General features: G+C 30.8%; 3 protein-coding genes across 3 annotated transcripts; all 3 read left to right on the top strand.

Moving 5' to 3' along the window:
- The first annotated feature begins 267 nt into the window (after positions 1 to 267).
- LOC100932994 (olfactory receptor 5F1-like) lies at positions 268 to 1,709 on the top strand. The gene has a single exon (XM_003774619.2). It carries the CDS (start codon positions 594 to 596, stop codon positions 1,536 to 1,538), a length of 945 nt encoding a protein of 314 aa, XP_003774667.2. The 5' UTR covers positions 268 to 593; the 3' UTR covers positions 1,539 to 1,709.
- Positions 1,710 to 7,739: 6,030 nt separating this feature from the next.
- Positions 7,740 to 8,948, top strand: LOC116419902 (olfactory receptor 5F1-like). The gene is given in 2 exon segments (XM_031942481.1): positions 7,740 to 8,857; positions 8,859 to 8,948. Coding segments are annotated over 2 exon segments (855 nt in total). The 5' UTR covers positions 7,740 to 8,050; the 3' UTR covers positions 8,907 to 8,948.
- Positions 8,949 to 18,191: 9,243 nt separating this feature from the next.
- LOC100931616 (olfactory receptor 5F1-like) lies at positions 18,192 to 19,124 on the top strand. Its single transcript, XM_012553111.2, has one exon. The coding sequence runs from the start codon at positions 18,192 to 18,194 to the stop codon at positions 19,122 to 19,124; it is 933 nt and encodes a 310-aa protein (XP_012408565.2).
- Positions 19,125 to 27,428: the final 8,304 nt, after the last annotated feature.

The raw sequence follows: 27,428 nt of genomic DNA on the forward strand, positions 1-27,428 counted from the left end.
TAGCAAACTTATTATAGGAACACAGATTTAAAGTTGCCATGTGTCTTTAAAAGCATACAATCTCATGAAAAAAAATATGAAATTATATCCCAGAAAGAGTGTAAAATATTCTTGATGGCATAAATTATATGATGATTTAAGATACACCCTATGCACCTAAATTAAATGATTTTTTCCCCCTGGGGAAGCAATTTTTTTTATCATTGTCAAGTTTATTTACATATTTTACTTGTGTCTTCCTTTTATCTTTCTTTTTTGTTAGTTTTATATTTATTTGAATAATTGCCTATCATTTAAATCTCTCACATAAAGCATAAAGTACAGCAGATTCTTAATAAAGGATAAGAAAAATAAACACAAAAACTATCAAGTTCACCTTTATAAAAACAAATACTTTATGAATTATTTAATATAAGACAATAAATACAACTTATCACTCTTTCCTACCTAACTTGATTCCAGAAGCAATTTGTAACTGGTAAATTCTCAAACTTATTCTTTAATTAAGTCATCCCTTCCTTCACTGTTTTGTTTGTTTGTTTGTTTTTCTTCTAGGATTTTCCAGTGTGTGATTGTGCTGATATTTAGAATAAATGTCAGGAAAAAATCATACCAAAGTGACTGAATTTATCTTGCTAGGATTAACAGACTCCCCTGAACTTCAAGTTATGCTTTTTATATTATTTTTGGTGATTTACACTTTCACAATGATGGGAAATGCAGGGATGATTACATTAATCAAAATAGATTCTCAACTCCACACACCTATGTATTTTTTTCTCACTAATCTGTCCTTGGCTGATATTTTTTATTCTTCAACTATCACTCCAAAGATGTTAGTTGATTTATTGTCTGAAAGAAAAATCATCTCTTTTGCTGGATGCTTTTTGCAGATGTATGTCTTCATTGCACTAATAACTACTGAATGTATCCTCTTTGGACTGATGGCTTATGACCGCTATGTGGCCATCTGTAATCCACTGCTTTATCCAGCAACCATGTCAAGGGCAGTCTGCCTGAAGATGGCCTTTGGGGCTTTCACAGAAGGATTCTTGAACTCCATTATTCATTCTAGTTACATAAGTAGTTTATCCTACTGTGGCTCTAATGTCATCCATCACTTTTTCTGTGACAGTCCCCCAATTCTCAAACTCTCTTGCTCTGACACTCAAATGAATGAAACTATTATTTTCATTTGTGCTGGGATAAACATGTTGGGAACAGTTCTGATCATCCTTACTTCTTATATCTATATCCTTTTCTCTATTTTACGCTTGAATTCAGTTGAAGGGAGGCGCAAAGCTTTCTCAACTTGTGCTTCTCATCTTACAGCTATTGCTATATTTTATGGAACTGAGATTGTTACTTATTTGTGTCCAAGTTCAAGTTACTCCCCAACTCAAGGAAAAGTTATATCTGTATTTTACACAGTGGTTATCCCCATGTTGAACCCTTTAATCTACAGCTTGAGAAATGAGGAAGTGAAGAGAGCTTTAAAGAGTGCTCTTACTAGGAAAAGGATCCCAACCCTTATATGACATTTTTTAGGATAATAAACTTAAATTAAAATTCAAATATGTAATTCTTTCAACTTCTAATTACTGACATTAGCTGAGGTAGCCTTAGTGTGTCTTTTGTTTGTCCATTTTACTTTACATGACAATAGAAGTTCTAATTATAATAATTATGGAGAACAGAGTGGCAATGAAAGCCACAACAGTAAAACAAGTAAATAAACAAACAAATTAATAAATTGAAAAATGATTAAAATTAAATTTAATGAAGGAATTCAATGGAGGCATGAGAAACTTATATTTCTAATATCAGTTGAAATCCCGGGTAATAACCCTAAGAAGACAATAGGAGAATGTTTAAAATATGGAATCAATGTTTTGTTTTGTGAATTTTTTGGAGGGGGAGGAGTGTTGGAGGTGGAAGAGGGGATGAGAACACTGCAACAAGTTAGTCATTGTTTTATTCATATTAGTTAAGAAAGTGCTTTATAATGCATTTAATACCGAACAAAACGAGAACTATGGGAACTCTCAGATCTGTTTTAATGAGAGGTTATTAGACATCTATAAATGACTGAATTATTTCTGAATTTTATCTCTCCAAATGTAATCAAGAAAAGATCTTTGGCTAAACTCCTGGCAGTTTGCCTGCTTCTACCCCTAAAGAGCAAATACTTTTACTTATCCTGACTCTGGCTGAACCTGAGGCCTCCAGGGAGCTAGCCTGGACTTTGCATTTTAGCATAATTATCAAAGAGTGATATTAAAACAAAGATAGAAATGAAATTAGGAATGCAGAGTCAAAGTCTTTCAATTTATAATCATGATATTCTTCATCATCAAACATTACACAACTTATCATCATACCTTTGAAAACATTAATGTCATTTTGGGTAAAATACCCTGCAAGTGATGTATTATAAAAAAGATATACCTGTTCAATATTTTATGTAGGCATGAAAATAAAGAAAAAAATGATAGCAGTAATTAATATAAAATATACAAAAATAGTTGAATAGAAAATAACTTGAATTCTAGCTTTTTTATTAATGTAAAACAACACTGTAAATGTGCTAAGATTAATGAAGAATAAAAACAATCTTCATTTTTGAACAATTGGAAATGGTTTGAATCATCTCATTGTTGAAGAGAGCCACATCCATCAGAATTAATCATCATATAGTATTGTTGTTGAAATGTATAATGATATCCTGGTTCTGCTCATTTCATTCATCATCAATTCATATAAGTCTCTCCAGGCTCCTCTGAAATCATCCTGTTGGTCATTTTCTACAGAACAATAATATTCCATAATATTCATATACCACAATTTATTTAGCCATTCTCCAATTGATGGGCATCCATTCAATTTCCAGTTTCTAGCCACTACAAAAAAGGCTGCCACAATTTGGAGAATGGTTAATATATATAATAATATAATAATGAGTTTCAAGTTCAAACAATGCTCATTCATTCCTTTTTCCCCCCTATACTGTAATAGGCCTTATGTATATCTTCAAGCAATATAATTTGCCACATTTTAAAACCCCTTCCCTATTCTAGTATAATCCTTTTCTTACCTCTTATTTTCCTTTTTATGATATCACACAAAAGTCAACCTCAATCTATGTATACTGTTTTTAACTCTCTTAATAAAAATATAATTCTCAAGTTCTCAATCACTTCCCCTCCCCCCCCCAAGACAATTGGGGTTAAGTGAGTTGCCCAGAGTCACAAAGCTAGAAAGTGTTGTGTCTGAGGCTAGATTGGAACTCAGGTCCTCCTGATTTCAAAGCTGGTCTTCTATCCATTGAGCCACCTAGCTGCCCCTCACCTTCTTTTTTTAAGGATAGAAAGAGTTTAACTTGTTTTTTTCTTTTATATTTAGTTTATTATTTTTCTTTTTTTTTTTTTTTTTTAGCAGTTTCTTTTTACTGCAATTACGAGTGAAGATAGTTTTCAACATTCATTTTTGCATGATTTGGAGTTTTTTGTTTTTTTTTTTCTTCTCTCTCCCTTCCCCAAGACAGCAAGCAATCTGATGTGGGATAAAACATGTACAATAATGCTAAATATATTTCTCCATCAGAAATGTTGTGAAGTAAGAATAGGAATAAAAGGGAAAAACACATGAAAAAGAAATGACAAACAATTAAAAAGATAAAATAGTATGCTTCAATCTTCATTCAGACTCCAGGCTAGTAGACTCTTGGTTGTAGTCCATTTTTTTTTTTTTTTTTAATGTAGAAGCTGTTAAATCCCGAGTCATTCCTAAAGTGGCTCTTCAATATATATATATATATATATATATATTTTTTTTTTTTTTTCTTATTGCTTGGAGTATTGTTTCCTTGACTTGACAATTCTAGAATATACCTCTATTATTCCATGGAATTTTCATTTTGGGATCTCATTCAGAAAGTGAACAAGACAATTCTTTCAATGACTATTTTACTCTCTCATTCTAGGATATCAGGGAAGTTTTCTTAAAAGATTTATTCAGGCCTTTATTTATCATGGCTTTCAGGAAATTCAATAAATCTTAAATTAGCTCTGTTGGATTTATGTTTCAGGTTAGTTGTTTTTCCAAAAAAGTAATTTACATATTTTTTATTTTTTTTTCTCATTTTAATTTTGATTCTTGATATCTCACAATCATTAATTTCCATTTTCCCATTCCTAATTTTTAAGAAATGGTTTTCTTCAGTTAATTTTTGTAGGCCACTTTTCCATTTGTCTAAATCTATTTTTAAAAGAAGTGTTTCCTTCAGATTTTTTTCCCCATTTTTTCAATTGTATTTTTTGATATTTTATTTTATTTTTAAGATAAAGCTTTTTATTTTTCAAAACATATGTGTAGATAATTCTGCAATATTATCGTTTCATAAACCTTGTGTTCAAGTTCCCCACTTCTTTCACAGCAAGTATTCCAATATATGTTAATCATGGTAGAGATATATATTAAATCCAATATATGCATACATTTTATGCAATTATCTTGCTGTACAAGAAAATTCAAATCCAACCAGAAAAGAAAATGATGAAGAAAAAAAATACAAGCAAACAAAACAAAAAACCGTGAGGATTCTATGTTGTGAATAACACTAAAGTTCCTACAATCCTCTCTCTGGGTGTAGATGGTTCTTTTAATCACAAAACCATTGGAACGGGTCTAAATTATCTCACTGTTGAGAGTTAACAGTGATCAGAAGTGATCATCATGTAATTTTGCTGTTGCCATGTACAATGACCTCTTAGTTCTGCTCATTTCATTCAGCATCAGTTCATGTAAGTCTCTCCAAGACTCTCTGAATCATCCTGCTGATCGTTTCTTATAGAACAATAATAATCCGTGATATTCATATATCATAATTTATTCAGCCATTCTCCAACTGATGGGCATCCACTCAGTTTCCAGTTCCTTGCCACTACAAAAAGGACTGCCATAAAAATTTTGCACATGTGGGTCCCTTTCCCTCCTTTAAGATCTTTTTGAAATATAAGCTTAATAGAAACACTGCTGAGTTAAAGGATATGTACAGTTTGATAACTATTTGAGCATAGTTCCAAATTGCTCTCCAGAATGGTTCAATCTAGTTACAGTACCACCAACAATGTATCAGTGTCCCAGTTTTCCCACATCCCCTCAAACATTCACCATTATGTTTTCCTGTCATCTTAGCCAATCTGAGAAGGTGTGTAGTGGTCAATTGTATTTTTTAAGGAATTTTTCAATCAATTTTCCCTTCCTTTCCCAAGACATTGATTGTCTCTCATCGCTCTTATTGCTTTATTTAACTTTTAAATTATTTTGAACTGTTCCATGAAGGCTTTTTGAGTTTTGAGACTAATTCATATCTTCTTTTGAAGTTTTACATAATACCTGTTACAATAATAGGTTTCTATGGTCTAGGGATAGGTTTCTATGGTCTAGGTGGTTTTTTCCTGTCTTTTAGTTGCTTATTTTTTAAGCTTTTTGAAGTTGAGATCTTCTCCAAGACTATGTGGGACACTGTCCCAAGTTTCTTGTGCTGGGGTTATTATGGATGGGGCCACTGTCTTTGAGATCCAGGGCCCAGGTGCTGGCAGTTTACAATTTACTGCACTGGAATATTCCTATCTAGTTCGATTATTGCCTTGTTTCTGGGGCTGGCAATTTACTTTCTGTGCAGGGCTGGAGAATATACTGCTAGCAGGCAAGGCTATTGTCCTTTTGAGTGAGGACTGAGGAATTTCACTTTTGTACTGTGTTTAAGAGCTTCCCACTAGCTTTGTGTGGACCATGCCTAAGATATGCTGTGCTCTCCTTGTACCCAAATGAGACAGACCTTTCCTGAAGAAATTCTAAATTATCTTAAGCTGGAAAACGTTTTCACTTTATTTTGTTGTAGCTTCTGTCATTCCAAAGTCTGTCTAGAAGCCTGGTTCTTATGTAACTTATGAAGGAAACTGGGAAGGGCTCAGGCAACTTCCTGGCTTCTCTCTGCCACCCTAGTTCTATTCTGTTAGTTCTAAGTGATTTTAGAAGGCATTTCATTATCTATGAGCCTAAGTTTCTATACCTATCCAATTAAAGCTGGTCTTATGATGTTTTTAATGTCATAAAATGTTCCCTTTGGACCCTGATCTTATTATTTAAAATGATGTCTGTACAATCTGCTGTGTTGTTAATGACATATTTCATCATTTTATCATTAATTTCCCCAACTCATTGCTTAAATAGTTAAGTAACCCCATATCAAGCAACCAGAGGAAAGAGTTTATGATCTCTTATATTATCTTTTCACATTTCAATATTATATCATATTCTAGTGGAATGATTCCCCAGAGATAGATTCCCAAAGAATTTTCTGATTTTATTTTGATTGAAGGTAAAATAAAAACAAATCTAGATTCTCTCCCAGAAGCTTTAATAGCACTGGGAATTAATTTCTTATAATGAGAAAACAAAATCTATATATGAAGAAAGCTTTATGAAAGTTAACTATAAAAACTGGAAAGAAGACTAAGACTCTAGGAAGTTGTGTAATTGATCAATCTGTCTTAATGGAAAAGAAAGTGTGGAAGTTATTTTAATATATATTTTCATTTTTCAAAGATATTATTTACATCATGAGGTGCTATAATTTTGGTATGTATTCTTTTCTTTTATATTTTTAATTCAGTTTTTTTTTTTTAAGGCTTGAACTAGCTCACTTCCTGGCAGCAGTAAGAATTATTTTAAAAATAAAATAAAATGGTTTATATTTTCGAGAGCTCCTCCTCATAAATAATGCAGATATCATCCCTTCCATTTTAGAGTTCAAGTAACTGAGACTTTGAGAGAACAAATGGGTTGCATACAGTTCACCAAGCTCATAAGTCAGATTTGTATGTCAAATCCAGTCCTTCTTCCTAATTTTTTCCAATTAATTTCCAATTCATTAATAATGTGATTTTTATATCTCCTGGACACATGCTTTTTTTTTCTTTTTAAAGTACTATAAATTAGGTAGGAGAGAAGTATAATAACCAAAAAAGTGTTTTTATATCTTCTGTATGGCTTATTGATCCAGTTACTGCCTGTCACATAATGTTATTGTTCAGTATTTGCAGCACTTGAATCCATTTGGGGTTTTGTTTGCAGAAATACAAGAGGAGTTAGTTAAATCATTTTCTAGCTTGTTTCACAAATGTGGAAACTGAGAAAAACAGGTTAATGTTACTTTACAAGGCTTACTTAATAAGGCTAGTTAATTAATGTACTTAATGAGGCCAAATTTGAACACATGGGGAGGAGTCTTTCCTATTTCAAGCACAGTACTTTATCCATTTTATCACTTAACTGCCTCTGTCATATATTAAGTACTTAATTAATGCTATTTTTCCCTCTGAGTGCTTTAATGAGTGAAATAAATATTATTTTTCCTGAAATTTCTTTAGTTAAGAGAATCTAGATTCTAAATTCTAGCAAGGAGATTTTAGGATATTAGAGTTTGAGTTGGGATGTATCTTTAAAAGCATCCAGTCAAACCTCCTAGAAAAATAAACAGTTGAAACTGTATCTCAGAGAAGTTGTGATTTATCTTTGAGTATTCAGGTTATATGAAGATTTACAAACATACTCTTTGAGCCTAACTTAAGTGATTTTACTATTGGACAAAATTTTCATCTTTAAACGTTCGGTTTTCTTTTTTGTCATATTCCCTTGTTTTGTTTTGTTTTGCTTTTTGCAAAGGTGTTTTTTGTTTGTTTGTTTGTTTGTTTTAAATTTCTTTGAATAGTTACCTTTAAATTGCTAGTAGAAAAGCATAGGGTGCTGTATTTAGCTTATGTTTAAATAATGTAAAGATCAGAAAAGCCCATTATTTAATTAGCATATGCTTATTGAGTTGTTGAGATTAAGGGGGGGCAAAACTTAGAATATATGCTACTATCTCCTTATAATTGTAAGATCCTCATACTTTTTCTTCAGCTAAATGAGCCATCTCCCCCTTACCATATTTTCTTTAATCCTAGGATTTTCAAATGTATGACTGTGCTGATATTTGGAATAAATGTCTGGGGAAAACTATACCACAGTGACTGAATTCATCTTGCTAGGGCTAACAGACTCACCTGAACTTCAAATTATACTCTTTATCTTATTTTTGGTCATTTATACTCTCACATTAATGGGCAATTCAGGAATGATTATATTAATCAAAATAGATTCTCAACTCCACACACCTATGTATTTTTTTCTGACCAACTTGTCCTTCAATGACATTTTTTATTCTTCAACTATCACTCCAAAGATGTTAGTTGATTTATTGTCTGAAAGAAAAGTCATCTCTTTTGCTGGGTGCTTTCTGCAGCTGTATGTCTTTATTGCTTTGACAACCACTGAATGTATCCTCTTTGGATTGATGGCTTATGACCGTTATGTGGCCATCTGTAACCCCCTGCTTTACCCAGTTATCATGTCAAGGGCAGTCTGCTTGAAGATGGCCATGGGAGCCTTCACAGCAGGATTCCTAAACTCAATTATTCATACCAGTTACATAAGTAGCTTATCTTACTGTGGCTCCAATGTCATCCACCATTTTTTCTGTGACAGTTCCCCAATCCTCAAACTCTCTTGTTCTGACACTCAAATGAATGAAACCATCATTTTCATCTGTGTTGGGGTAAACATGTTAGGGGCTCTTTTGATCATCCTTACTTCTTATATCTATATTCTCTTCTCTATTTTACGCTTGAATTCAGTTGAAGGGAAGCGTAAAGCTTTCTCAACCTGTGCTTCTCATCTTACAGCTATTGGTATATTTTATGGAACTGAGCTTATTACTTATTTGTGTCCAAGTTCAAAGTACTCCCCAATTCAAGGAAAAATTATGGCTGTATTCTACACAGTGGTTATCCCAATGCTGAACCCTTTAATCTACAGCCTGAGAAATGAAGATGTAAAGAAGGCTTTAAATTATGCTATAACTAGAAAAAGACCCTGACATTTATATGACTGTTTTTCTTAGAAAAATAAAGTAATTGAAATATATTAAGGATTATACAATGACATCTACCATGTTTATTCACTGATATTAATTAATATAGCCTGAGGCATTTCTTTTTTCTTGAATTTAAGAGTGATGAGTATAATTTTAATGATTCTGAAGAATAACACATCAATGAAAGCTACAGCAATGAAACATATAAATGCACAAACAAATCAATAAGTTAACAACAATTAAATCTAAAGTTAATGAAAGGCTTCAAGGAGGTAGGGAAAATCTTATGCTCTAACATCAGGGAAAATATTAAATAATATGCCACCAAAATATTCAAACTTTCTGTGGAGTTCCCAGTATCATATATTTGATGTGTCTAAATGTTCTAGACAATGTTAGTACTTCCATCTTCGTTCATGCGTTCGTTCGTTTCTTCCTTCTTTCTTTTCTTCCCTCCTTCTTTCATTCTTTCCTTCCTTCCTTCTTTCCTTCCTTCCTTCCTTCCTTCCTTCCTTCCTTCCTTCCTTCCTTCCTTCCTTCCTTCCTTCCTTCCTTTTTTCCTTCCTTTCTTTTTACTTCCTTTTCTTTTTTTGTTTAGATCTGTTTAATTGTATGTTTATGTTCAGAATTTTCTTTTATAAGATTTTTATTTTCATTTGTACCTTCTCTTCTTCACCTCCTTCATCCCAAGAAGGCAAGTTATATGTTTTAGATATTTGTGAATTATTTATTTCCATATGCAAGGGTAGAGTTTATAGATCAAGGTTGAATAAGAAAGGCTGTTCTATCAACCTTTCTCCATTTTTGAATAAAAATAAATTTATATACATAATTACTTATCAGTTGCTTGACCATCTAAACATATAATAAGCATTTATATGCAAGATGAGTAGAAATTGAAATTTCAAAAATTAGAGAACATTTGCTAGAGTAGACAAAACCAGACAACATATTGTGATTAGAGACTCCAAAGGATCCTAGAATTGAAACATACTACATAGTGTTATTGTTTAATTTCTAGACTATAACAAGAATTTTCACAACATAGTAAAATAAAAAAAAAAAGATTAAATATAAAATTCCAAATCTAATATTTATAATTTGCTATTACTTTAAAATATATTAAACTCATAGTTTACACATTTCTTCTTCTCCCTAGAGATGGCTATCTTTAGATAAAAAACTGTATATGTGTGTATATTTAATTATGAATATATGTATAATAAATTATTCTATACATTCTATTTATCAATTATTGATCTAGATACAAATACCATCTTAATGTTATTGTTTGCTTATATTTTTGTTTTTGTTCTCATGTTTTTTTTTTTCTTTCTAGATTCAATGTTTCTTGTGCAGCAAGATAACTGTATAAATATGTATAATATATTGCATCTCACATATACTTTAACATCTTTACCATGTATTTGATTACCTGCCATCTAGGGGAGGGAGTGAGGGGAAGGAAGGGAAAAGTTGGGACACAAGATTTGGCAAGGGTCAGTGTTGAAAAATTACCCATGCATATGTTTTGTACATAAAAAGCTATAATAATAAAATTTTTAAAAATCTTGCATTTTCATTCTCCAATTGATAAATGGTCAAAGGATATTAACAGATAATTTTCGGATAAAGAAATTGAAACTATTTCTAGTCTTATGAAAAGATGTTCCAAATCATTATTGACCAGAGAAATACAAATTAAGACAATTCTGAGATACCACTACACACCTGCCAGATTGGCTTAGAGGACAGGAAGAGATAATGATGAATGTTGGAGGGGATGTGGGACATTGATACATTGTTGGTGGAGTTGTGAACTGATCCAACCATTCTAGAGAGTAATGTGGAACCATATTCAAAAAGGTATCAAACTGTGCATACTCTTTGATCCAGCAATGTTACTGCTGGACTTATATCCCAAAGAGTTATTAAAGGAGGGTTTGTGACAGCCATTTTCATTGTGACTAGAAACTGGAAAACAAATGGATGCCCACCAATTGGAGAATGTCTGAATAAATTGTGTTATATGAATGTTATGGAATATTATTGTTCTATAAGAAAGGACCAAAAGGATGAATACAGAAAGGCTTGGAGAAACATACATGAACTGATGTTCAGTGAAATGAGCAGAACCATGAGATCATTATAAACTTCAACAACAACACTGTACGATGATCAATTCTGATGGACATGGCTCTCTTCAACAATGAGAGGATGAAAATCAGTTCCATTTGTTCAATAATGAACAGAACCAGCTACACCCACAGAAAGAACACTGGGAAATGAGTATGGACCACAACATAACATTTCCACTCTTTCTGTTATTGTTTGCTTGCATTATTGCTTTTTCTTCTCAAGTTATTTTTACCTTCTTTCTAAATCTGATCTTTCTTGTGCAACAAGATAACTGTATAAATATGTATACATATATTGTATGTAGTATATACTTTAACATAAAAAATAAGCTGCTGGGGGAAATGGCTAGCCACTCCATAGTTTTGCCAAGAAAACCCCAAAGGGGGTCATGAAGAGTTGGGCATGACTGAAATAACTAAACAAAAATTGGAATTGCATTCAGAGGAAGAATGGGATTTATATTTGAGCATTACTACTTATTGTTGGGGAAAATACTTTAATTTTCTTACCTATATATGAATGGGTTCAATTAGGTGATCTTCTAGATCCTTCAAGTTGGCTTCCAAGCATTATCCCCAGAGACAGTGTGATAAATGGTGAAGGAGTTCTTGAATATGGATATCTGTGTTCAATTCCTAGCTCTGATAGATTCTAGTTTTCTTATCTTATTTTTTCCCTCATTTTATCTCAGTGTTTCTCATTTGCAAAATGGGTTTTCTGGAACAGGCTTAGTTCTAGCTCATTGGGTCTTTTCAGCTGCCATCTGGTCAGACTCCTGGTTCAGCTGGAGGAGGTCCAGCTACTCCTACGAATGAAACAAAAGAAAGGAATACTGGGAAAAAAATCTAGCATCTTTATAATTGTTAAATGCTTTTTTGCTGCTATAATTTGTGTGAATACTGCACACATTCCAGAAATTTGATAAACTATAGCATTTGAATGTCAATCAATAGCATTAAAAGTACAAAGAAAAAGTTATTCAAATGATATACAAAATAAATTAAAAATAAAACAATAATAGACCATGCAAAGGCAACAAAAAAATCAAAATAAGACCGACATATTTAAGAATATTAAAATAATTTATAGGTCCAAAAGTGACATTATGTATTTTATTTGAAAATATAATAGTTGAATTTAAATAAATTCTTGATGAGAAAGATTTTATCAGTATAAAGCAATAAATAAAATATCATTGGGAAAATTAGAAGATTTTCAAAGTGGCTAAATGCTAGTTATTCATGAAAATTTTTAGAGTTTCTAATTACCATTTAATGTTTGAAAATAACTTTTATTTATTGTATTGTGTTGACACATAAGATGTATATGCTACCTTCATATCTAAGGAAATGAGACCCATCAAAAAAATTTTTTTGGACATTTCAATTTGGATACTTCCAAATGTATAAGACAATGGAATGGCTACAAGTAGAGACATTCATCTTGGAAATGAGAAAGAATGTCTCTTCATCAGAGACTGAATCAAAGGAGTAACAAAGGGAAGAATGCTAAAACAAAAGAGAATGAAATACAGATGAATGCAGAATAAAAAGCTTCTGATGGATGCCATTTATTTCCTCACAGAAGCATAAAATGAATTGATCTATTGAATTAGAGGTTCTATTGAATCTATTGAAGCAGAGGTTGTTGGAGAAGTTTGCTGGGGGAAAAAATGTACAAGCAGATGTGAGGAGTTCTTTATAGATTCAACAAAAAAAAATAGTAGGGATTGTATATTGGTATTGGTAAATGCATATGTTCAAGGGATGCAGGTGTTATGATTATGTCATTATGTACAGTGATGATTAGCAGTACACAAATAGAAGTGAAAAATCTCCATAAAATGGTTAATTTCCTATTGGCTTTTGTGAACATATAAATGTTAATAGAAAATTGGGCCAGGGACTAGAGATTGGAGAATAGCATATATTTACCATGTTAACTGTAAGATAAATATTGTAATGCAAAAGAAGCTCTGCTAAGTAGGATGATAAACTGAGAGAATAGAGGATCTAAAGTGACTGAGTAAAATTCTGAGAAAAAAACTAAAAATGGTGTAGGAACAAAAAGTAGAAGTATAGGAGTCTCTGAAAGAAGAAAGTTCAGGTCATATACGGTAATAGTGAGATTGAGAGTATCACTATTTATGGTAGGCTATGATATTTAAGGTGGAAATTAAATCTAGATCCAGGAACCTAGAATCAATTTAACTTTAGTATAATTGTGATGGCATCAATTCATGTCATTCTCTTGAAATTAGCACAGCTCATTTCTGGTCAGTTTTTGTAAATAAGTATATGGTGAGGAGAGGTGACATTTCAAACTTTTTAGGAACCCACAATATTCAAATTGCATTGTTCTTAACTTCACTGTTTTTTATTTGATTTGATTTTTAAGGAAACAGTCTACTTCATTCTAATTTAATCTCAGTTGTTCTAATATCAAGTTTTCAAAAGTAATTTGCATTTCAAATTTTATGCACCAAGTGACTCATTAACAAATACAATTTCATTGCTGTTGTAGTTTTTAATTTGGTTCTAGAGAAAATGTAGAGTAATCACTCCTATAGGGATCACCAAAACATCCTATCTTTGCATAGACAAGGAGAACATCAATGAAGTCATTGCAGCAGCAAATATGTTATTATTTTTGTCCTCTCTAGTAAGAGGTCTTTTTGAACATTGTCAAACTGTCTTCATTGCCCCAAGGAAAACATAGAAACATTCTTTTGTCCTTATCAATTATATCTTTATTTATGCTTATTACATAATGGAGAAAAATCATCAAAATTAAAAACAAAAAGAAAAAAAAACCTTTCTCTTAAAAAAAAAATGCCAAAAATGAATATGTGTTACAAATGCTTGAAATGGAGTGGTACATTACCAGAAGGATACATTTTTAAAGGATAATTTTTCTTTAAAATGTAGAAATTTGTAATCCACTTGATTTTTCACATTATTTTATATGGAATTAATCTGTAATATTCAAAAGCAAAATTTTTCTGCTAGTAGCTTTCCAGTATTGATGTGACATTTAGTACAAAAGCATCAATATTTCCTTGGATATACAATGGCTAATTCCTCTATGCATCTCATTCTTTTTTTTTTTTAAGCATTACTTTTTGGCCAACCATGCAAACATTTTTCTTATGTTTTCATGAACCAGCCAGAGAGGACTAACCTAAAATAGAAGAGAAATCCTAATACTCAAACTATTAAAATTGTACAATTTAAGAATTCTCATTACTGATCAGGTTTAAAATGGATACATTGCTTGTAGTAATTTACTTTTATGCACATTGATTTATAAATTATGTTGGGAGAGAAAAATCAGAGCAAATAGGAAAAACCAAGGTACAGATTGAAAAAATAGAAAAAAAATAGGTGAAGATATTGCATATATTGATTTATATTCTTTGTCTGGATGCAGATAGCATTTTCTGCCCAAAGTTGATTGGGATTGCTTTGGATCACTGAACTACTAAGAATATGTAATTAATTATGGCACATTCTTGTTGTTGGAAAAGGTATACCTAGTTCTGCTTGTTTCACTCATCATCAATTCATGTAAATCTTTCCAGACCTTTCTATAATCAGATTCTTAATCATTTTGTATGAAACAATAATATTCCATTACTTTTGTGTACCACAACTTGGTCAGCTAATCTACAGCTGATGAGTATCCATTCCTTTTCCAATTATTTGCTATCACAAAAAGAGCTACTACAAACATTTTTGCATGTATGGGTATTTTTGCCTCCTTTATGATTTCCTTGGAATATAGACCCAATAACAGCACTGCTGGGCCAAAGTATATGCACAGTTTTATAGCCCTTTGGGAATAATTCCAGATTGTTCTCCAGAATGGCTACAGAATGGTAATAGTACATTAGTATCCCACTTTTTCAATAATCCCTCCAACATTTATCATCTTTTCCTGTCATCTTAGTTCATCTGAAAGATGTGAGGTGGAACCTCAGAGCTGTTTTAATTTGCAATTCTCTAATCAATAATGAATTAAAGCATTTTAAATATAATTTTTAATGGCTATAATTTCATCATCTGAAAATCATCTGTTCATGTCCTTTGACAATTTATCAATTGAAGAATGACATATTCTTATAAATTTGACAGAGTTCTTTATATACTTTATAAATGAAAACTTCATCAGAAATATTGGTTATAAAGATTTTCTCAACTTTGTACTTCCCTTTCAGGTTTGTTTCAATTGCTTTTGTTTGTGCAAAAAAAAAATTTTTTTTTAAATTTAATGTAATCAAAATTGTGCCTTTCATAATGTTTTCTAGTTCTCCTTTGTCATAAATTCCTCCCTTTTCCAAAGATCTGATAAATAAATTATCCCTTGTCTTTCAAATTTGTTTATGGTATCATTCTTTATGACTAAATTATATATCCAGTGAATACATTGCTTAAATTACACTTAAATATGTATTTTTTTTCCCAATTCAATAGCTACTTGTAAAAGAAGTTGCAAAAGAAATTTAGAGTGGTCTGCTTTTCACATATATACAAATATATATGTAGAACACATCTATAAACTTGGCTTGAACAAATATATGTTGGATATAAACATACAATTAAGTTTATATATATAGATTTATTTGTATATACATATATATCAAAACTATATGTAAATATATTTATATTTATACACAAATATATATGTATGTGTGTATATACATATATATGTGTGTGTGTGTGTACATACACACACAAAATTATCATTGTATATTTGCCTAAATACTAATGTATATGCTGTTTTCATTTGGTCAAATCTATTTTGTAAGGAAGTATATGCTTTTTACATTTCATCCAATCTACTTTTAAATAGTTTTCAACAGATAATCTCTGTTTTTTCCTTTTCCAAATTCTCTTTCGAAGTTCTTATTTTCTTTTTTCCCTTTTTCTTTTAGCTCTTTTTAATCACCTTTTTTTGAATTTTTCCAAGAGACCCTAGTGAAATGAGGAACAACTCATATCATCCTTTGGGGCTTCATCTGGAGGTGATTTGCCTTTAGGATCCTTAGAGTTAGAGGTCTGTCCTCCTCTTTAAAAGCTATCAGAGTTCTTTTTTTGCTTTTTTGATCATTTTTTTAAAGGTTGAGATCTACTCTTAAAGCAACAGTTGCTTTAAGTTGCTCTGGAATCAGTTGTCACTGCCTGACTTGTGATACTGGGTAAGTGTGGCTAGACCCCACCTTTATCTGGGGTTAAGAGGCTTACTATATGCATTTTGCATTTGCTGTTTGTGTTGAAACTGTGCTGAAACACGAGTTTGTAACCAGGACAGAGTAGCCTAAGAGCTTCCTTGTATATTTCCCTGTGCAAAAATTTTCCCCTTCACATAGGGAAACTTTTATTTCAATTTCAATTATCTTACTTGCAATTTTTCACCATAAAAATATACAATTATATGTTTGGACCCAATTCAAGTTAATTTCATGATTTTTTTTAATGTCATAAAATGTCAATTTCCCTTTGGACCCTGATCTTATTGTTTAACACACTATCTATACCTAAGGCTGTTTTATGAATGACATATTTCATCATTTTATCATTAATTTTTCCACTCATTGACCAAATAATTAAATAGCCTGAAATCAAGTAACCATAGAAAAGAGTTTCTAATTTTCTTTATTATTGTTTCACATTTCCATATTAAATCATATTTTAGTGGAATTATTCCCCAGAGATTGATTCCCAAAGAATTTTCTGATTGCATTTTGATTAAAGATGGAAGAAAAAAAAATCTAGATTCTCTCCCAGAAGGTTTAATAGCACTGGGAATTAATTTCCTATAATGAGAAAACAGAATCTATATAGGAAAAAAAGTTTTACAAAAAACCAATTGTGAACAACTAGAGAGAAGACTAAGATTCCATTATGTTATGCAATTGATCAAACTCTCTGTCTTGACGGGAAAGAAATTATAGAAGTTATTTTACTATATATTTTAATTTTTTGAAGATGTTATTTGCATCATAAAATGCTGTAATGTTGGTATGTACTTTTCTTCCATATCTTGAAGTGAGTTTCATTACACTTAAACTAACACATTTCTTGGCAGCAGTAGGAATTATTTTTTTTAAATAAAATAGTTTATATTTCCTAGAGTGTTCCTAACAAATAGTGCAGATTTTGTAGTTTTCATTTTAGAGTTCAAGTGATTAAAACTGAGAGAACAAATGGGTTGCATACAGTCACCAAATCCATAATGTTCAGATTTCTACATTAAATCCAATCCTTCCTCCTAATTATTAAAATTAATTCCACATTTATTGATAACATTTGATTTTATATGATTCCCAGATGCATACTTTCAGGGGGAAAAAAGTATTATAGGCTAGGTATCAGCAGATTACAAATAAACAGACAAATGCTTTTACATTTTGTTTTATGACTCACTAAGCCAGTTATTGTCTGTCAAATTATGTTACTGTTATTCACTAGTTTCAGTTGTATCTGACAGTTTACAAACCCATTTGGGGCTTTCTTTTCAAAGATACTAAAGTAGTTTGCCAAATCTTTTACTAGTTGTTTTACAGATGTGCAAACTGAGACAAACAGGTTGATGTTACACAGTATGAAGTTAGATAAGTGTATTTTACAGTATATAAGTTATTTTAAAAAACTTAAAACCACATCTTTAGAGACTAATTTAAATGATTTTTCTATTGGAACAAATTTTTCATTATTCTGAAGATTTTTTTTGCCACATTCCTCTGTTTTGTTTTGCTTTGTTTTTTGTCAATATATCTTTCTGTTTTAGATTTTTTTTGAGTAATTGCCTTTAAATTACTACTAGAAAGCATATTTAGCTTATGCTTAATTAATGTAAAGAACATAAAAGCCATTGTTTAATAAACACTTTTTTAAGTTGTTGAATTTAAGGGGGGAAGAGAAATACAACACTTTGAATTTTTTGTATCAGCTTCTTATAATTGTCAGATCCTCACACTTCTTCAGCTAACTGATCCCTCCTCCCACTTACTACATGATGTTTTTAATCCTAGGATTTTTTCAATGTGTGAATGTGCTGATATTTGGAATAAATGCCTGGGGAAAATTATACCACAGTGACTGAATTCATCTTGCTAGGGTTAACAGACTCACCTGAACTTCAAATTATACTTTTTATTGTATTTTGGGCCATTTACACACTCACATTAATGGGCAATTCAGGAATGATTATATTAATCAAAATAGATTCTCAACTCCACACACCTATGTATTTTTTTCTGACTAACTTGTCCTTCAATGACATTTTTTATTCTTCAACTATCACTCCAAAGATGTTGGTTGACTTATTGTCCAAAAGAAAAATCATCTCTTTCACTGGGTGCTTTCTGCAGATGTATGTCTTTATTGCTTTGACAACCACTGAATGTATCCTCTTTGGATTGATGGCTTATGATCGCTATGTGGCCATCTGTAATCCACTGCTTTACCCAGTTACCATGTCAAGAACAGTCTGTCTGAAGAAGGCCATGGGGGCCTTCACAGCAGGATTCCTGAACTCTATTATTCATACCAGTTACATAAGTAGTTTATCTTACTGTGGCTCCAATGTCATCCACCACTTTTTCTGTGACAGTTCCCTAATCCTCAAACTCTCTTGTTCTGACACTCAAATGAATGAAACCATCATTTTCATTTGTGCTGGGATAAACTTGTTAGGGGCACTTTTGATCATTCTTACTTCTTATATCTATATCCTTTACTCTATTTTACACTTGAATTCAATTGAAGGGAAACGTAAAGCTTTCACAACCTGTGCTTCTCATCTTACAGCTATTGCTATATATTATGGAACTGCAATTGTTACTTATTTGTGTCCAATTTCAAAATACTCCCCAATTCAAGGAAAAGTGCTATCTGTATTCTACACAGTGATTATCCCAATGTTGAATCCATTAATCTATAGCCTGAGAAATGAAGATGTGAAGAGGGCTTTAAAAAATGTTATCAATAGAAAAAGATCCTAACTTTTATATAACTGTTTTTCTTAGAATAATAAAGTAATTTAAGTATATGTATGGAGTATTTGATGAGATCTATTTTAATGTCTATTCACTGATACTAATTGATATAATGTAAGGTATTTCTTCTTTTTTCTTGGATTTAACATTGTAAGGTATAATTTTAGTGATTCTGGAGAATACCATATCAATGAAAACTACAGTGAAACAAATAAATACACAAACAAATCAATAAATTAACAATAAATAAAGCTAACATTAATGACATATCAAGGAGATAGGGAAGGCCTTATGCTCTAATATCATGGAAAATACTAAATAATATCCAACCAAAATATTCAAACTTTCTGTGGAGTTCCTAGAATGATATCTTTGATGTGTCTAAATGTTCTACACAGCACTGCTCTTTCTTCCATCTTTTGTTCATTCGTTCATTTGTTATTCCTTTCTATCTACCTTTCTTTCCTCCTTTTCTTTCTTCTTTCTTTCCTTCTTTCGTTCTTTGCTTCCTTTCTTTCTTCATTCCTTCCTTTCTTTTTATTTTCTTTTTTCTTCTTTTTGTTTGTTTAGATATATTTTATTGAATATTTGTTAGTTTCCAATATTTATTTTTATAAGATTTTTATTTTCACTTTTTTCTTCTCTCCCTTACTTTCTCCCTCTCAATAAGGCAAATGATCTATTCAAGATATTTCTGAATTAAATATTTCCATATGCAATTGTAGAGTTGATAAATCAAGGTTAAATGAGAAAGCCTGGTTTATCAACTGTTCTCCATTTGTCCATAAAAATAAATTTATATAAACTTTTGCTTATCAAGCACATGACCATCTGAACATTTATATGATAATCATTTGTACCTAAGAGAAGTAGAAATTGAAATTTAGGTATTGCAAAAATTAGGGAACATTTGTGCGGAGAACAAGAACAGACAACACACTGTAATTAGAGATTTCAAAAGTTCTAGAATGAAAATATACTCCATAGTGGTGGTGTGGTTGTTGATTAATTTCAAAAATATAATAAGAATTTACTCAATATAATAAATTTAAAAGGATTAAACATGAAACTTCAAATCTAATATGTATAATTTGCTATTCTTTTCAAATATACTCTGAAATTTTCTTCTCAACCTAGAGATGGCTACCATTATTCAAAAATGGATATGTGCATATATTTATATATGTATGTAAAATTATTCTATATGTTCTTCTATTTATCAATTCCTGATATAGACACTGATATCATCTTTATTTTTTTAAATTTTTTATATTTATTTTGAGTATTTATAGACAAACTAATATTTGCTCAAAGTTGTTCTTAAAACAGTATTGCTGCTATTATATACAATGTTCTCTTGGTTCTGCTTATTTTGTTCTTCATTATTTTGTAGTTTGATTTTTCTAAAAGCACTGAGGTCATCATTTCTTACACCATGGTAGTTAGTATTCCATCCCAATTATATACCACAACATGTTTAGCCATTCCCTAGTTACTGGGCCTGCAATATCTAGTTCTTTGTCACCACAAAGAGAGCTGTTATAAATATAGAACATATAGGTTCTTTTCCTTTTCTCCTCATTAGCTTTGGAAATAGATCAAACAATATTATTGCTGTGTCAAAAAATATAGGTAGCTTAAAATGTTTTGGTCATAATCCCAAATTGCTTTAAAAAATGATAGATTAGTTGACAATTCTATCAACAATGAATTAATGTCCCAGTTTTCCCTCCCCCACACCCTTTCCAATATTTGTCACTTTCCAGATCTTCATTTAATAGGTATAAATATTTATAGATAAAGTATATAGGTATATATATATGTATAAGTATAAATACGTAGATGTAAAATGATTTCTCAAAGTTGTTTTAATTTGTAATTTTCTTAATCAGTAATGATTTAGAGCATTTTATGATTATAAAGTGTTTTGATTTCTTCATTGAAAAAACTTCATATTTTTAACAGCTGTGTAATGACTCATATTTTTTTGAGACCTGAGACCTGAGACTTGTATCTCTTAAACTGCCCATAAATCTCTCCCAGTTTTCAGCTCTTCTTCTAATCTTGAGCACATGAATTTTATTTTTGGAAAGATTTTTTTTCACTTAATGTACTTGGAATTATTCATTACACAGCCAGTTATGCTTTTTCTCTCATGTATGTAAATTCTCTTTCCAGAAGTCTGATAAGTAATATGTTCCATGTTATTCAGGTTTTCTTACCAAAAAAAACTCTCTTTATATCTAAACCATGTATTGATTTTGATTTTATTTTGATAAATGGGAGGAGATATTGGTCCATGTCTGCTTTCTGTTATATTGTTTTCCAGTTTTCCCAATTTTTTCCAAATCATGAATTCTTATCTCAAAAACTTGTCTTTATAGTTGTTGCATATAAGGTTGTTGGAATCTTTACTAAAGTGTTAAGACATTTCTTTACAAAGTGTTAAAGACATTGAGAGATCTTGCAGCTTTGTCCTTGGCTTCTGCCTCTGCTTTCTTCAGCCTCCAGCCAGCTCCGACTCATGGCTTCTCAATCTTCAGTCTGTCCCACCTGAAGAAGTAACTTCAAGCTTCAAGAGCTCCCTATATTTATGTGATCTCCCAAAGGTTAACTCCGCCTTCTGGAGGGAGAGGGATTCTGAGTTATCTCCCAGAGTGCTCTCTGGTCCTAAGAATTTCAAGGGAGGTGTGAATTCAGACTAAGCCAGCCCTGAATTCTTGTGTGAACTCCATTGAGTACTTAGATACTTATGAGCTCTTTAAAGGTGTGAACATAAGCATTGTTCAATCAGTTCCACTTAGTATCTTGTTTCAAGTTCTGGCCCAAAATAACTCTAAGATTAAATTAATTCCAAAGTCTTTAACACTTTGTAAAGAAATGTCTTAATACTTTAGTAAAGATTCCAAAATAAGGTTATTATATTTATTTGCTGCTATATTTTATTTGACTGTCATATTTTTATTTGACTATATATGAAAATATACTCTATATATTTTCCATAGGTTTTGGTCACAATCTATAGAATTTGGTAGTAAATCTATAGAATTAGAAAAACAAGGAAAAATTTATTCAAGTAATATACAAAAGAAATTAAAAATTAAAATAATATTAGACTATGCAAAAGCAATAAAATATCAAAACAAGACAGACACATTAAAATATCTTAAAATCATTTATAAGTCCAAAATATTATGTATTTTATTTGAAAATATAATAATTTAATTTAAACAAATTCTTGGTGTGAAATATTTTATTGGCATAAAACAATAATTAAGCATCAGTGGAAAAAAAAGAAGAATATTTTCAAAGTTGCTAAATGCAAGTTATTCCTGAAAAATAGTATGTATTTTGGATTTTTAGAATTTCTAAATATCATGTAATGTTGAAAATGATTTTCCTTGATTGTATGTGTGTTGGCATATAAGAATTATATGTTACCTCCATGTCTAAGGAAATGAGACATCAAAAATTCTTTGTTGGACATTTTAATTTGGATACTTCCAAATATACAAGACAAGAGAAAATGGAATTTGAATGGCTACAAGTAGAGGCATTCATCTTGGAAAAGAAAAAGTACATCTCTTCATCAGAAACTGAACCAAAGGAATGACAAATGGGAGAATGTTAAAATGAAAGAGAATGAAATACAGATGAATTCAGAATATAAGGCTTCTGATGGATGCCATTTATTTCTTTACAGAAGCATAAAATGAATTCATCTATTGAATTAAAGAGGGCAGAGGTAGTAGTCATTGAAGTTTGCTAGGGGAAAAAATGTGCAAGAAGCTCTAGTAGTTCTTTATGGATTCAACCAAAAATGGCAATTATTGCATATTGGTATTAGATAAATACATATTTTCAGTGGACACAGGTGTCATGATTATTTCACTATTTAAAGAGGTGTTTAGTAGTGCATGAGTAGAAGTGAAAAACATCCATAAAATGGATAATTTATATGGGCTTTTGTCAAGATATAAATGGTAATGGGAAATTGGTCCAAAGAATAGAGATTAGAGAATAGCATATATTTATCATATTAACTATAAGATAATTATTGTAATGGGAATGAATTTATGACTAAATCAGTATGATGAGTTGAGAGAAGAGAGGAGTCTAAAATGATTGAGTAAGAAAAATGTAGGAGTTACATGAAAGAAGAAAACAATAATTTTCTAGATTATGTATAGGTAACAATGAAATTCAGAGTGTCACTATTTGTGTTAGGATGTAATATTCAAGCTTGAAATTAAATGTAAACCAGGAACCTAGAATCAGTTTAGCTTTAGTATACTTTTGGTGCTATTGAGTAATTTCATCCTCTTGAAATAAGCACTGGCTCATCTCTGCTCTGCTTTAGTTTTTATAAATAATTATATACTGGGTCAAGGGGGAAAAGGAAGGAAGTTAAAGCCCAGAAGGATACATTTTTAAAGGATAATTTTCCTTTAAAATGTAAAAATATTTAATATACTAGTTTTTTCCCATTATTTTATGTAATTAACCTTTCATATTCAATAGTAAAATATTTTTCTAGCATTTTCCCAGTGGTTGATATGAATTTATTCCAAAAACATTGATACTGTCATAGATAACACAATGGCTAATTGCTCTATTGGGACACATTGCATCTCATCTTATTATTATTATTATTTATTATTGTTATTATTATTATTTGACCAACTGCACAAAGATTTTTCTTGTCTTTTCATGAATGATCCCCAAAGGTTTAACTTAAATAGGAGGAAATCCCAATACTCAAAAAATGAGTAATTTTAAGAATACACACTACTGATCAGATTAAAAATTGATACATTGCTTTTTTATTATAGTAAGCTTATTTATTTTTCATTCACATTGTTTTGTAAATCATATTGGTAGATAAATCAGAGCAAAAGTGAAAAACCATGGGAGAGATAAAAAAAGAAACAGAAAAAAAGAAGAAATCTGTCATGTGTTGATTTACATTCAGTCTCAGTTCTTTTTTCTGGACACAGATGGTATTTTCTGTTCAAAGTGTATTAGGGTTGCTTTGGAATGAAATTACTGAGAAAACTAAACTACTGAGAAAAAACAAGTCTTTCATAGCTGATCATCATACATTCTTTCTGTTGTATAATGTGCTCCTGCTTCCGCATGTTTTGCTCAGCATCAGTTTGTGAAAATCTTTCTAGGCCTTTCTATAATCAACTTGTTCATCATCTTTATAGAACAATAACATTCTTTTACCTTCATTTTCTACAACTTGTTTGGGCATTCCCCAATTAAGGAGCATCCACTCCTTTTCAAATTCTTTTCTACCACAAAAAGAAAAGAATTGCTATAAACATTTTTGCACATGTGAGCCCTTTTCCCTCCTTTATAATTTTATTGGGAAACAGAATGCTGGGTAAGGGTATGAACAGTTTTACCACCCTTTGGGCACAATTCCAGATTATTCTCCAGAATGGTTGCATCATTTCACAACTCAAAATCTGAGAGGTGTAAGATAGTACCTCAAAGTTGTTTTAATTTGCATTTCTCTAATCAATAGTGATTTAGACTATTTTTTTTTCATATAACTCTAAAAGGCTTTAATTTCATCATCTGGAAATTTTCTGTTCATATCCTTTAACCATTTATCAATTGGGCAATTACATATTCTTATAAATTTGACAAAATTCTTTATGTATTTTAGACCACTTTGTCAGAAATACTGTCTGTATAGATTTTTTTCCCAGCTTGGTACTTCCTTTTTAGTCATTTCAGTTGGTTTGTTTGTACAACACCTTTTTATTTAATGTAATCAAAGCTCCCATTTTGCTTTCATAATGTTCATAGTTCTTCTTGTTATAAATTCTTCCTTTCTCCAAAGATCTGATTGGTAAATTATCCCTTGTTCTCCTAATTTGTTTATGGTACCATCCTTTATGCTCAAGTCATGTATCTACTGGATACATTACTTAAACTAGACTTGATTATACTTTGTTTTTAGTTTGATAGTTGTAAAAGAAGTTGTGGAAGAAATTTAAGGTGAAGTCTGCTTTTTACATATGTACAAATATATATGTAGAATACTTATGTATAAACATAGATACTTCACTTAAATAAATATGTACTGGATATATGTATAAACTAAAATTTATATATGGATTCATTTATGCAAATGCATCATAAAGCAACATTTAAAATACTTATATATATATACATAAACACATATTATATATTTATATCATTTTCATGCTATACTTACCTAAATACAAATGAAGTAATCATAATGAACTTTGTCAGTAAATATCAGTGTGCTATGTATTTTTATATATGATTTTTCCTGTTTTGTTTATCCATTTCTCTACTTAAAAGATGTTTCTTGTGTACAAAATATTTTAGGATTCTGGTTTTTAATCTCTCATATTATCTGCTTATATTTTGGGGGACAGTTCCATTCACATTCACAGTTATGATTCCCAACTGTGTATTTCCCTCCATCTAATTTTCTCCCTTATTTATACATTTTTCTTTCTTTTCACCCTGTCCTTCACCACTGTTTTGTTTTTGACCCCCCTCCTTTCTCCATATGTCCTCCCTCCTGTCATCCTTCTACATATCTTTTTTCCTTTTCCCCTATAACTTCTGTGCTCCCTTTCCTACACTCTGCTCTTTTCTTTCCCCTTTCTGTTTCTACTTTTTTACTGGATAAGATAAATTTCTATATCTAAATGTGTTTGTATGTTCTTCCCTCTTTGAGGCAAATATGAGAATGAAACAATTCTCAACCATTCCTTTCTTTTCCTACACTGTAATAGGTCTTTAGTACATCTTCATGTAATATAATTTATCCCATTTTACCACCCCTTGACCACTCTCCCAGTACAATCCTCTTTTCACCTCTTAATTTCTTTTTTATATTACCACATCAAGGTCAACTTATATCCACAACCTCTATCTATGCATATTCTTTCTAATTCTCCTAAGAAAGATGGAATTCTCAAGTTCTCAATCACTTTCTCTTTTAGAAATAAAAAGTTTAACCTTTTTTCTGTTATATTTAGTTCATCATATTTTTCTTTCATTTTCTCTTTTTTTTTACTTAGGAGTTCTTTTCCCCCAATTGCATGGGAAGATAGTTTTCAACATTCAGTTTTTGGATAATTTTGAGTTTCATTTTTTTTTTCTCTTGTATTCTCCCTTCTCCAACAGAGCAAGCAATCTAATATAAGAAACATATATACAATAATGTTAAACCTATTTCTATATCAGTAATATTGTAGAGGAAAAATCAGAATAAAAGGAAACAAAAATGAGCAAGGAAATATAAACAATTAAAAAGTGAAAATAGTATGCTTCAATCTTTATTCAGGTTCCATTTAAACAGTTTAAACTTTGAATAACTTTTTTTTATATCCCTTTTACCTCTCTATGCTTTTCTTGAGTCTTTTATTTGAAGTTTAAATTTTCTGTTTAGCCCTGATCTTTTCATCAAAAGTTATTGAAAGTCCCCTTTTCAATTGGGGGATCTTTTACCCTGAAAGGTCATGCCCCTTTTTGTTGGGTAGTTAATTATTGGTTGTAATTGATTTTTTTAATAAGGTAGAAGGTGCTAAATTTTCAGTAATCCCTAAAGTGACTCCTCAATATTTGATATTTTTTCCCATTGCTTGCAGTATTGCTTCTTTAACTTGCAGTATAACTTCCTTAACTTCAGTTCTGAAATTTGGTTATAATATTCCTTGGAATTTTCATTTGGGGATCTCATTCAAAAAGTGATCAGGCAATTTTTCACCAACTATTTTACCCTCTCATTCTAGGATATTTGGAAAGTTTCCTTAAAAGAAGCTATCCAGGCTTTTTTTTTTAATCACAGCTTTCAGGAAGTTCAATAATTCTTAAATTATCACTAATTGATGTATTTTTCAGGTTTGTTATTCTTCCTATGAGTTTTTTTTTCATTTTCTTCTATTTATTTTCTTTATTTTTATTTTGATCATTGATGTATTCAAGAGTCATTAGTTTCAGTTTTCCCAATTCTAATTTAAGGAATGATTATGTTCAGTTAACTTTTGTCCCCACTTTTCCATTTGGCTAAATCTATTTTTAAATTAGGTGTTTCCTTCAGTGGATTTTTTTTCCCATTTGGTCAATTGGATTTTTTAAGGGAATTTGTTTCTCCCTTCCTTTTCCAGGACATTGATTCTCTCTCTCTTGCATAACTCATTTTCACCCAATTTTCCTTCTCTATTTATTATTTGACTTTTAAAATATTTTTGAGCTCTTCCATGAAGGCTTTTTGAGTTTCAGACTAATCCATATCTTCATTTGGAGTTTTAAATA

The sequence above is a fragment of the Sarcophilus harrisii genome, chromosome 6 (genome assembly GCF_902635505.1).
Source record: "Sarcophilus harrisii chromosome 6, mSarHar1.11, whole genome shotgun sequence".
NCBI classification, from domain to species: Eukaryota; Metazoa; Chordata; class Mammalia; order Dasyuromorphia; family Dasyuridae; genus Sarcophilus; species Sarcophilus harrisii.

Excerpts from the sequence above, each read along its gene's own strand:
- LOC100932994 (XM_003774619.2), top strand. The coding sequence starts at position 594 with ATGTCAGGAAAAAATCATACCAAAGTGACTGAATTTATCTTGCTAGGA.
- LOC100931616 (XM_012553111.2), top strand. The coding sequence starts at position 18,192 with ATGCCTGGGGAAAATTATACCACAGTGACTGAATTCATCTTGCTAGGG.